We start from the raw sequence: 11,668 nt of genomic DNA, 5'->3' as shown, positions 1-11,668 counted from the left end.
ACAGGGAGAGACTCCATCTCAAAAAAAAAAAAAAAAAAAAAAAAAAGATTATCTGGCATGATGATGATTGCTTTTTTTTTTTTTTTTTTTTTTTTTTTGAGGAGTTTCGCTCTTGTTGTTGCCCAGGTTGGAGTGCAATGGCGTGATCTCAGCTCAACACAATCTCCGCCTCCCAGGTTCATGCAACTTTCCTGCCTCAGCCTCCCAAGTAGCTGGGATTACAGGCATGTGCCACCATGCTTAGCTAGTTGTTTTTGTTCTTTTTTTAGTAGAGACGGGATTTCTCCATGTTCGTCAGGCTGGTCTAGAACTCTCCACCTCAAGTGATCCGCCTGTCTCGGCCTCCCAAAGTGCTGGGATTACAGGCGTGAGCCACCATGCCCAGCCTGATTGCAAATTTCTTTTGAAAGCTTCCAAGCACTAGCTACTGGGTTCCACACCCCTGTCCTACCAGTTAGCCCTCACCCCCTAAGAGATGAGGCACCTGCCACTGTTAGCTCTTTACTGTAGATCAGGAAACTGACACACAGGGAGGCTGAGTCATTCATCTGTAGCCACGCAGCTAGGAAGGGAGGGCTGAGATATGAAGGCATGTGGCCTGACTCCAGATTCCTGATACCCCAAAGTAAGCCATTCTCAAACTTTTCTTTCTTGAGACCTCTTTACATTCTTAAAAGTTATTAAAGGCCAGGTGCAGTGGCTCACGCCTATAATCCCAGCAATTTAGGAGGCCGAGGGGGGCAGATCACCTGAGGTCAAGAGTTCGAGACCAGCCTGGCCAACACGGTGAAACCCCATCTCTACTAAAAATACAAAAATTAGCTGGGCATGGTGGCGCACATCTGTAATCCCAGCTACTTGGGAGGCTGAGGCAGGAGAATCGCTTGAACCTGGGAGGAGGCGGTTGTAGTGAGCTAAGATCGCACCACTGCCCTCCAGCCTGGCTACAGAGCGAGACTCCGTCTTGAAAAAAAATTATTCAAGACTCAGATTACGCCACTGCACTCCAGCCTGGGTGACAGAGCAAGACTCCGTCTCAAAACAAAAACAAAAGAAACATTTTTCAAGACTCACTGCATAGAGCTTGTTAATGTGGGTTACATAATATTATAGTTACACCATATTAGAAATATAAAATGAGAAATTAAACAAATCCAATATGCTAATCCAAATAATATTATTATATATTTTTTTAAATAGACACAGGGCCTTTCTATATTGCCCAGGCTGGTCTTGAACTCCTGGGATCAAGCGATCCTCCTGCCTTCCAAAATGCTGGGATTACAGGCGTGAGCCACAGCGCCTGGCTCTAAATAACATATTTGGATGAAACATAACCTGTGTTTTGAAAAACTGGTGAGACTAGAGGCATTATTTCACACTTTTGCAAATCCTCTAATATCTGGCTTCACAGAGGCTGGATTCTCCTGCGTGCTTCTGCAACACACCGTTCTGGTGGCAGGACCTGGGGAAGATCCACCTCACGCCAACGTGGAGTTGGAAACAGAGGGATATCGAAGGTGTCCTTGAAAGAATCTTAAGGAACCTCAGGGGTCCTCAGACCACACTTTGGGAACTCCTGCCCAAGTGTGGCCTCCTGGCCGTGTGAAGTGGCAGAGTCGGAAAAGGAAGTCAGATTGGCAGCTGCCAGGCTCACACCCTACCCCGTCACCCCTCAGCTGCTCCTGGACAGGAAGCCGGAACTCACCTCTCCATTGAGGTAGATGAGGTCGAAGGCGTACAAACACACCTGCACCTGGATCTCGGACGCATCCACTTCCTGGGTTGGGACACAGCGGAGTTTGTGAGTGCAGGAAGGTGAGACAGGGTGCTGGGCCTGAGGCCGACAGCATGCACCTACTGGTCTCCCTCTCGCCCCACCTAACTGGCTGCCTATCTGTGAGGGCGGCCATGCTGCTGGTTCCAGGTGCTGGATTGTAACGGCTCTCAGCTCATTCCAACAACCTCATTCCCCTTCACCAGATATTTGCTCTCCTGGCCTTTTCTGCAGCTAATGGCAGTGACATGACACAGTCCTGGCCAACGAGATGGAAAAGGGGAAACCTGTGGGGGTTTCTAGAACAGATCTTCTTTCATAGTGAAACAACAGAGATGCAGGAAAAGGGCCCTTCCCCTCTTCCTACTTGGGATGCTGGGATGAGAATGTGATGGCTGGAGCTGTGGCAGCCATTCTGCAGAAGGCTGAAAGAACTGCACCCAGACTGACACTCTGCCCTTCTGGGCACTGGGCAGGACCCGCAGCCAGGACTGGGTGGAAGATGAGGAAGTACGGGGCCTTGGCAGGCAGTGGAGCGGGTGATGCTACCTTGCGTTTGCGGGTGGTGAGCACTTGGAATGGCTGGATCTGCTTCTTTTCCCGGTCCCAAGCCACGGCTTCAGTGTCCAGGATGAAGGATGTGACCGATGGGAGTTTAATCTGAAAAGTGAAGGGAGAGACCCAGGGCCTGTGAGAGGTGGAGGATGAGGTGGAAAGACAAACGGGGAGATACATTCCCCTTTCCTTCTGCAGCTCTCAAGATGCACTAACAAAGAGGCACATGCACCTGGATGCTTTTCTCTTATTCCCCACCAAGAGGAGACAGAAACGAACGTTTCTGAGAATGTAATATTTGGTCCCACAAGCTGGAAACCCAGGAGCTCTTGTCATCTCCCTCCTTCTGTCACCCATATTCAGTTCCCCAGTGAACTTGATGATTTCCTAAGCTGTCCACTTCCCACCACCTCCCTGCTCAGCCCAGCCTACTGGGCTTCCCTGTCCTGCACCGACCCTCTCCAATCCAGCTTTCCCATAGCGGCCAGGGTGACACCGGCAAGCCCCAAATCCGATCACAGCACCTCCCTGCTAAAAACCATCCCCATGACTCCCCAAAGCTGTGGGGACTCTCCTGGGTCATCCCTCGCCTTGCCTGGCCCCCTCAGCCTCTCTTCGCCCCAGCAATGTAAGCCTCTCTGTTTCTCAAATAAATGGGCGATGCCTCTTCCACCACTGGGCCTTTGCATATGCTGTTCCCTCTAGAATGCCTGCCCCGTCTGTCTCCTCCACTGGGTGGCCTTCTTTTCCCTCAAGGCAACACTGTGTTACCCAAGCCGGGGCAGCATTCATGTTGTATCCTGGAGCCAGGGAGCTTCCCTGGCACCAAGTCTAAGCCAAGCCTGTTTCTTTTCTTTTTGAGACAGTCTCCCTCTGTCACCCAGGCTGCAGCACAGTGGCATGATCTCGGCTCACTGCAACCTCCACCTCCCAAGCTCAAGCAATTCTCCTGCCTCAGCCTCCTGGGTAGCTGGGATTACAGGCACATGCCACCACGCCCGGCTAATTTTTGTATTTTCGTAGAAACAGGGTTTCACCATGTTGGCCAGGCTAGTTTCGAACTCCTGACCTCAACTGATCCAGCCACTTCAGCCTCCCAAAGTGCTGGGATTACAGGTGTGAGCCACCGCGCCCAGAGGAAATATGTTAGAATGATGAGAATGTGGAAATATTTTATACGTTCATTGGGTTGTTGGTTACTTGGGTGTATGAACTTTTCAAAATTAATGAAACAGCATAGTGCACACTGAAAATCACCAACTTTTAGGGAAATTACACCTTAAGAAAATCGATTTAAAAAACAGTGCTTGGCACTGAACAGGAGCTCCCCTAATGCATGCACTCAGCTGTGCCTCTCACCGTCACTGTCTCTAACAGGCAGAAAGCTGACCACTGTGCCCCCTTTCTGAAATAGCCTATTTCCTATTGAATTAGGGGCAGGCAAAGAGAAAGGCTCTTTGATGGAGGACTCCTTGAACACGCACAAGACCCCTATTGGGTGCAGAGAAGCCCCCAGCTCTGTATGACTCTGTATCTGAGACTCAGGGTCTATCCGCAGGCTGGCCCCGTCTACACTCGTCCTGACTCCCTCTCCCTGCGTTCCTGACCACAGAGGCTGCAGAGTTAGACTCTGGCTTTTCAAGACTTTGTTGCACTAGGGTGGCCATGGAACCCAGTGCTGGACAGTGACTCCCAGCTGGAGTCCACGGCGGGGGAGCGGGTGTGGGTGGGAGGCGTCCAGGAAAGTGTTAACTCAAGCTAGAATCCCTTTTCCCTCTTTCTGTCTGGAAGAGTGACATCTGTTTGGGAAACTCTAAGGGGACAAGCATCGGCACTAAAAGCCAGCCAGCCACGGACAGCAGGGGATAGAGGTAGTGATAAGCTGGGTTCAGGGGGACATCAGTGCTCAGCCAAGTCTGTGCTGGGGTGCCCGCCTCTAGATGTGAGAAAAAATCGTATCAGCTTACACCTCGCAGGACTGAGTGCTCCGTCATTTGCAGCCAAACGCAATCTGATCTCCTCCCAATAAACCCCGCACTGTGCCACACTGGCCTAGACTGGCCTCAGGTCTTTGCACCCCTGACCACAGCCCGTGGCAGAGTGCAAGTGCGTGGCAGACGCCCACCTTGGGGATGCGGCTGATGATGTCCGGGTACTTTCCAGTGTTGTCTTCCTGATTCCTGCTGAAGATCTTCACCTCCCCGCCTTCCAGGGCGTGGATCTGTCACGATGGGAGAAGGGAGGGGAAATCAGCTGAGTCCCCTCATGTGGCCTCACCTTTCTCTTCCGACCCCACCTGCACTGGTAGAAGGTTCTGGAAGCTCTGGAGGAGGAACTGGTGTGGAGATGTGAGTGAATCATCTCCTCAGTTCCAACAGCACCTCCCAGTCCTGTCTCTGGAAGCTCCTGCCATCATTTTCTTCTTCATTTCCAACCCTATACCTCTCCCCATGTAAGCATGTGCACCTCGCTGCATGTGGGTGCTGATTTGTTTAAATGTCATTATGCTCTAGATCTCATTCTGATTTTCTTTTTGAGGCGGAGTCTCGCCCAGGCTGGAGCGCAGTGGTGCAATCTCTGCTCACTGCAACCTCCACCTCCTGGGTTCAAGAGTGTCTCTTGCCTCAGCCTCCCAAGGAGCTGGGATTACAGGCGCCCACCACCACGCCTGGCTAATTTGTGTATTTTTAGTAGAGACGGGGTTTCACCATGTTGGCCAGGCTGATCTCAAACTTCCGACCTCAGGTGATCTGCCCACCTTGGCCTCCCAAAGTGCTGGGATTATAGGCATGAGCGACCGCGCCCAGCCTCTATGTCTATTTATTTTAAGACAGTCTGGTCACAGCCATTAAGCAGGGCTGCATATATAGTATCTTGTATGTATGTTGTTATTTCAAGGAACCGTTGTCAAGAAATCATTGTCACTATCATAAATCATCTCGTGTCTTTTTTTCTCAACACTATTTTGGAGATCCACCTGTGTGAACCTGTGTCTACTGGATCCACCCTTGTTTTTTTTTTTTTTTAAGATAGAGTCTCACTGTATCGTGGAGGCTGGAGTGCAGTGGTGTGATCTTGGCTGACTGCAACCTCTGCCTCCTGGGTTCAAGCGATTCTCCTGCCTCAGCCTCCCAAGTAGCTGGGATTACAGTCGCACGCCACCACACTGGCTCATTTTTGTAGTTTCAGCAGAGATGGGGTTTCACCGTGTTGGCCGGACTGGTCTCCTCAGGGGTCCACTTCCTGTAACTGCCCCGAGCCCTGTGGCATCCACCCACTTCGCTTGCTTACCTGTCCCCAGGTGAGAAGGCCCCACACCTGTCAGGACAGAAGAGACATAACCCATTCTTACAGACCCCAGGACCAAGGACGCTTGAGACCCTGGATCACAGGACACAACGCACAACACAGCATGAAGGGGTGATGTGGGCACCTCCCAGAACAGCTGTTGAAATGAACACACCCCCCAGCAGCATCAGCGGAGCCCACGTTTCATGAGCTCCCACTATCATCGGTCAGGATTCTGGATGATTGTCGCTTTGGATAAGCCAGTGAGGTAGTTAAGACCACACTCTACAGGTTGGGTGTGATGGCTCACAGCTGTAATCCCAGCATTTTGGGAGGCACAGGTGGGTGGATCACGAGGTCAAGAGATCGAGACCATCCTTGGTTAACACAGTGAAACCCCATCTCTACTAAAAATATAAAAATTAGCTGGGCGTGGTGGTGTACGCCTGTAATCCCAGCTACTTCAGAGCCTGAGGCAGGAGAATCACTTGAACCCGGGAGGCGGAGGCTGCAGTGAGCCGACATCACGCCAATGCACTCCAGCCTGAGTGACAGAGTGAGACTCTGTCTCAAAGAGCAAAACAAAACAAAACAAAACAAAAACCGCATCCACTGCATGGAGGTGGATGCTGAAGCCCAGAGGGACGAGCGAGGGCAGCTGGGCAGTCTGCGGCGCAGGTTGGCTTGGAGCTCAGGCCTCAGTGACCCCCCCGCCGCTCTCTGACGTTCTCCTGTCTGTGGAAGGGACATGTCCCACTCCCCATACCTGTGCCCTCTGCCCATCGTATTTGTATTCGCAGGTGAAAGCTGCCTCCTCAAAGCGTTTCAGGACCTCGCTGACGCCCCGCGTGGGATGGGCCAACATCGGTTTCAGGGGAGTCCCTGGGAGAGGAGGAGACGGAGTTAGAGGAGAGGGAAGGCGATGGATTAGAGGGGAACATGGCGAGGAGAACTGCTAATGGGCCCCAGGACCCATTCTCCTTCCTTGCTCTTCAGTCACGAAGCCTCCCACTTGGGACTACAGCCTCCAGCCTTCCTTGCAGCTGGGAAAGGCCATGTGATTGGAACCCACGCAGCATGTGCAATGTCTGGCTCACATCCCTGCAAGGAATCTGGTTGCCTCCCTTCCCTCCTCTGCATCCCTCCTCCCACAATTAGAACAGGGACGTGAGCCACATTGGATCACAGACACTGCGGTAACAACCTTTGGAGGACAGAGGGACAAGACACAGGAACCTGGGTCATCCCTGGGTCACAGCTGCACACCTGTACCTTCCCTCCCTTGCTCTGGACATTGATGTGTGAGAGAAAGAGATTCTCTCTTGCCTGACCCACTGCCTTCTGACCCATTTTTATTTCCTTATTTACTGTCTCACTCTGTCGCCCAGCTGGAGGGCAGTGGCGCGATGACAGCTCACTGCAGCCTTGAACTCCTGGGCTCAAGCGATCTTCCCACCTCAGCCTCCCGAGTAGCTGGGATGACAGGCACACGCCACCACGCCCAGCTCCTGTTCATCACAGCAGCGTCGCCTACACCCTGTCTACTCCAGAGAGGGGAAAGTGGGGAAATTCCAAGGAGAAAAGCAGTGGGTCTCAGCACCAGGGAAGAGCATTCGGTTTTGGTGGGGGAGAGGACCCTGCAGGTTCTGAGAGGGGCGCCTACAATGGCCATCCTCATGCCGACTCAGGAGGGGCCGGGGCTGCTCTCAGCGCCCCTGGGGTCTGTACCTGGGCTCAGCTTGCAGTGCTCCGGGAGACGTTCCAGGCCGTGCTCCAGCAGCACGGGGATAATTCGGTCCAGGTCGGGCACCTCGCTGGGGTGGAGGGTGAGAACAAGATAGAGGAAGCCTTTCTAGAACTCACACAGTTTGGAAAGAGAGCTCAGCCTGCTCCCAGAAACCTGGGCTCCTGGATACCTCTGCCCACCTCAGTCACCACATGCCGAACTCCTCTTGCCACCCTGTCTCTGTGCTCTCCCTTGGTGTCACTATCTGTTACCTTGTCTCCCTCAGTCTGGCCCTGCCCCTGTTCCCTATCTGTCACCATGAGATCAGCGATTCTCTACTCGGGCTACACATGAGACTACTCAAGGATATAGTTTTTAAAAAAAGGTTTTTGGCCGGGCACGGTGGCTCATGCCTGTAGTCCCAGCACTTTGGGAGGCCGAGGCGGGTGCATCACTTGAGCCCAGGAGTTCAAGACCAGCCTAGCCAACATGGTGAAATCCTGTCTTTACTAAAAACACAGAAGTTAGCCAGGGGTGGTGGCAACGCGCCTGTAGTCCCAGCTACTCAGGAGACTGAGGCAGGAGAATCACTCGAACCCTGGAGGCAAAAGTTCCAGTGAGCCGAGATTGTGCCGCTACACTCCAGCCTGGATGACAGGGAGAGACTCCATCTCAAAAAAAAAATAAAAACAGACAAATAAATAAAGGTTTTCAAGGCCAGGCTCCACCTACAAAGATTCTGATGTAGCTGGCGTGGGGTAGGCCTGAGGTCAGCAGCTGGTAGAACCCCATGTGCAGGCTGGCTTGAGCTTGCTGCCCGGGCCTGGGAGCTCTGCTGGGGCTTGTTCACCGCTGTCTGCTCTGCCTGGCCCAGAGCAGGTGCTCTGAGGGCATCTGTGGAACTGCCATCAGCCCTCCTGCCTCTGACATCCTCTCTGGGGCAGTCAGGATCTTGGAGTCACCAGCCCTGGGTCAGCTGCTGTCCTCGGTCCCTCCATATGGCTCTCTCTGGAGCCCTCGTGACCACTCCGCACATGTCTTCTCCACGACTCTCAGGTCCCTTCACCATGTGCCAGTCACCTGCTCCTCTCAGGGTCCCTTGAGGCCTTTCTACATGCACAGCCCTGTCTGGAACTCAGACACTTCATGAGGCCGGCTGCCCTCCCTTGCTGTCAGCGTTTTTCTTTCTTTCTTTTTTTTTAAAGACAGAGTCTCACTCTGTTGCCCAGGCTGGAATGCAGTGGCGTGATCTCAGCTCACGGCAGCCTCAGACTCCCGGGTTCAAATGATTCTTGTGCCTCGGCCCCCCAAGTAGCTGGGATTACAGGCTAATTTTTGTATTTTTAGTAGAGACTGGGCTTCACCATGTTGGCCAGGCTGGTCTCAAACTCCTCACCTCAAGAGATCTGCCCGCCTCGGGCTCCCAAGTGCTGGGATTACAGGCGTGAGCCACTGCGCCCGGACGCTGTCAGCATCTTTCTATACCTCTCCTGGGGTCACTGACCCTTCACTGTTTGCCACCCTCTTGATCTTTGTCATCAACCTTGTGCCAAGCACCAGTCTTGTCTAGATCATCACCTCTGCTCTCAGTCACCCCATGACCGCACTAGTGACGCCTGTCCATCACTTACTGGCCCCGCCCACTGCTCCTCTGGCTCCACCCCATCCCTGGCACTCTGCCCACAGCCCCTGGCAACTCCGCCCACGGCCCAGCTCTCACCAGAATGTCTGCTTCAGGATCATGCCTTGCTCCTCTAGCCACGTCTTTCTGGCCTCTGCTGTCTTGCCCTTCCCAGCATCCACCACGGCTGGTGGGAATTCTAAGAAAAGACCCACCAGAGGCTTTGGAAGGTGCCCAAGTCCTTGGCTACACCAGGGTGCATACTGGGTGGTTTGCTGTATGGCAAGGAATGCAGATGCCGCAGCCCAAGACGCTCCCCCCTACAGGAGAGGAGCCTGGGATGGCAGGGGCCCGCTGGGGAAGGGGTGGGCATGGGCCTCTGAAGAGGAGGGGGGAAGCCCGAGTTAACTCCAGTGAGGGACGCAGTGACGGGCCACAGGAGCTCACCTTGGCCTGGGGGCGTGAGGCTCACAGCCTGGGAGAGGGCGGCCAGCACTGACTGCTCTGCCAGCCCAAGGCGCAGCCGTCCGCTCAGGGACCTGGGGAGAGAGCAGGCCAGGGAAGGGGGCTTGTCTGCACCTCCCGGATCTTGCCTCCTCCCTTCTCTGGTCTACCCCACCTTGACATGTATAGACCCTCTCCTCAAAAACCAGAAGAATCTTCAGAGCCCGAAAGGGACCCCAGACATCACACAGCCCCATGTGACTGATGAGGAAACTGAGGCCAGGCAGTAATGATCCTGCCAGCTAGCATGGACTGGGGAAGGGCACAAGTAGGTGCACCAGCACCTCTCATCTCAGCTGCCTTGAGGGGTTGGCGAGGCTCAAGGAGGGTGAGTCAGGGAGAGAACTGAGCCTGGCGCCCGCCCTGGTGACTGTGATGGTCAGGACCCCACCATGGTCCTTGCTTTGAGCCAGTGGCAGGAGGCAAGTGGCTTAGTTTGCCTCCCTGGGTCTCCACTTCCCCTTCTACAAACTGGAGGTGAGGGTAACAAGACCAGTCTCACAGAGTTGCTGGTAGGAATTGATAAGGCACGTGGCACAGGGCCGGGCACCCAAGAAATGCTCCATGATGTGAGCCCTCAATGGCTTTGCTCTCAGGGCCTGTGCCCAGGCAGAGGCAGACCTCACTAATCAATCACAGCACGCTTCATCCACAGGGGCCCAGGGGCCTTCTCCAGACAGCACTACCAAGGGACAGAAGCTGGCCTGAGAAAGGAAACCGTCCCTTCCCACTCTTCAGGGGCCAGGCCTCCTGCTCATGCTTTTCTCATCCAAGGATGGTCAGGGCATTCGTGATGATTCCGGCTGCCAGTCCCTCCCTCCTTTCACCTCCGGGTCTGCAGTCCCCCTCCGCAGCCTCACAGGCCCACACACTCACCTGGCGATGAACCGGGCTTCTGAGTGGCGGCAGGCCACAAAGAGGCCTTTGATGATATCTATCTTCTTGGCTGTGGACTGGAGAGTCGGGGGAAGAGCCGTCAGCGCCTGGTGAAGGCAGGGACCACACCTCCATCCCACCAGCCACGCTGCTGCCCCGCATTTTGGAATACCTGCCCTCCTTCCCTCACCCCATCCCCACGTTCCAGCTCCCATGGCCGCCCGCTATTAGGGCAGTAAGAACGAGTTAGCTCTCCTTGCCTCCCTCTCCCTTTATCCAGGAAGTATTTAGAGTCCTGTCATGTGGCAGCCATGGCACTAGGTCTGCTAGACTCTGGAGAGGAGAATCCCCTAGGCTTGGGTGCAGGAGGAGAGGAAGCCGTGCCCCCTACAAGCAGAACTGAAGTGACCCAGCTGATGGTCTACCCAGAAGCCTTCCTGATGCACACATGGCCTCAGGTCCCCAAAATGCCTGGGGTCCGGGGTGAGCAGCCGGCCACTCACAGCACTGCCAGTGAGCCTGGCGATGTCACAGAACTTGCTGAAGACCCCGGAAGCAGTGAGCGGAGGTGGTGGCAGCATGAGCCTCTGGGTGCTGCGGCTGTTCTCGGCCACCAGCCCCACGTCGCCCTTCTCGGCTGCCTCAGCCCGGACAGACTCCAGCTGCCGACCTGCAGGGGAGAGTGCGGGTGGGGGTGTCGAGGGTGACAGCTGTGACTGCGTGTCTCCCTTCTCTGGCGGCCTGGATAAACTTTCTCCAGCTGTGTGCGCTTGTGGCGAGTCCCTGCACCTCCCTGTGTCTAACGCTCACCCACTTGGTAGAAACGGCTTGGGGAAGGTGCCCCCAGCTACGCTGGCTGTAGGAAGCCAGCAGACATGCACGTGGAGCCAGGAAAGCGATGAACGAACATGACCACACTCAGGAGGTATCTGGGCTGGTGTCATCAGGGAGCAGATAGGATTTAAAGCCATAGGCGGGACAAGATCACTAGGGACGTAAGTGTGGACAGAGCAGAGAAGGCCAAGGGACCCTTTCCTCTGGCAGGTCAGGAACATCTCTGGCAGTGACCAGCGACCCTTTGGCTTGTTTTGGAGCCACGTGGGATGTGCTCTGGCCCCACTTACTGTCCAGAGTTGGGTCCCGTGGGCGCCTGGGTGTAAGAGCTGGGGAGGTGGAGCCTCAAGTCACGGTGACAAGTGTGACAAGCAGCTCTCAATGTATCAGAACCAACATACCCTTGTCACCAGACACTGTGTGTCACCTCTTTTCTGTTCTGAAATGAAATGTGGAGATAACATAACCTGCCTACACATGTCGAAAT

General features: G+C 54.4%; 1 protein-coding gene across 4 annotated transcripts in view; it reads right to left on the bottom strand.

The window, feature by feature from the left end:
* The window catches only part of LIG1 (ligase I, DNA, ATP-dependent), a 61,595-nt gene that overhangs the window by 21,118 nt on the left and 28,809 nt on the right, over nt 1-11,668 (bottom strand). For all 4 annotated transcript variants that reach the window (XM_011946476.1, XM_011946474.1, XM_011946478.1 and 1 more), the window contains 9 exons: nt 10,851-11,017; nt 10,348-10,424; nt 9,415-9,506; nt 9,067-9,166; nt 7,349-7,434; nt 6,387-6,502; nt 4,458-4,553; nt 2,327-2,437; nt 1,709-1,780 (listed from right to left, as the gene is read on the bottom strand). In XM_011946476.1, coding sequence (XP_011801866.1) covers nt 1,709-1,780; nt 2,327-2,437; nt 4,458-4,553; nt 6,387-6,502; nt 7,349-7,434; nt 9,067-9,166; nt 9,415-9,506; nt 10,348-10,424; nt 10,851-11,017 — 917 coding nt within the window. The remainder of the gene's footprint in view (nt 1-1,708; nt 1,781-2,326; nt 2,438-4,457; nt 4,554-6,386; nt 6,503-7,348; nt 7,435-9,066; nt 9,167-9,414; nt 9,507-10,347; nt 10,425-10,850; nt 11,018-11,668) is intronic.

This window comes from Colobus angolensis, unplaced genomic scaffold (genome assembly GCF_000951035.1).
Source record: "Colobus angolensis palliatus isolate OR3802 unplaced genomic scaffold, Cang.pa_1.0 Scaffold25, whole genome shotgun sequence".
NCBI lineage: Eukaryota > Metazoa > Chordata > Mammalia > Primates > Cercopithecidae > Colobus > Colobus angolensis.
Note: the sequence above shows the minus strand (reverse complement) of the source record. Positions and strands in the feature narration are given on the sequence as shown.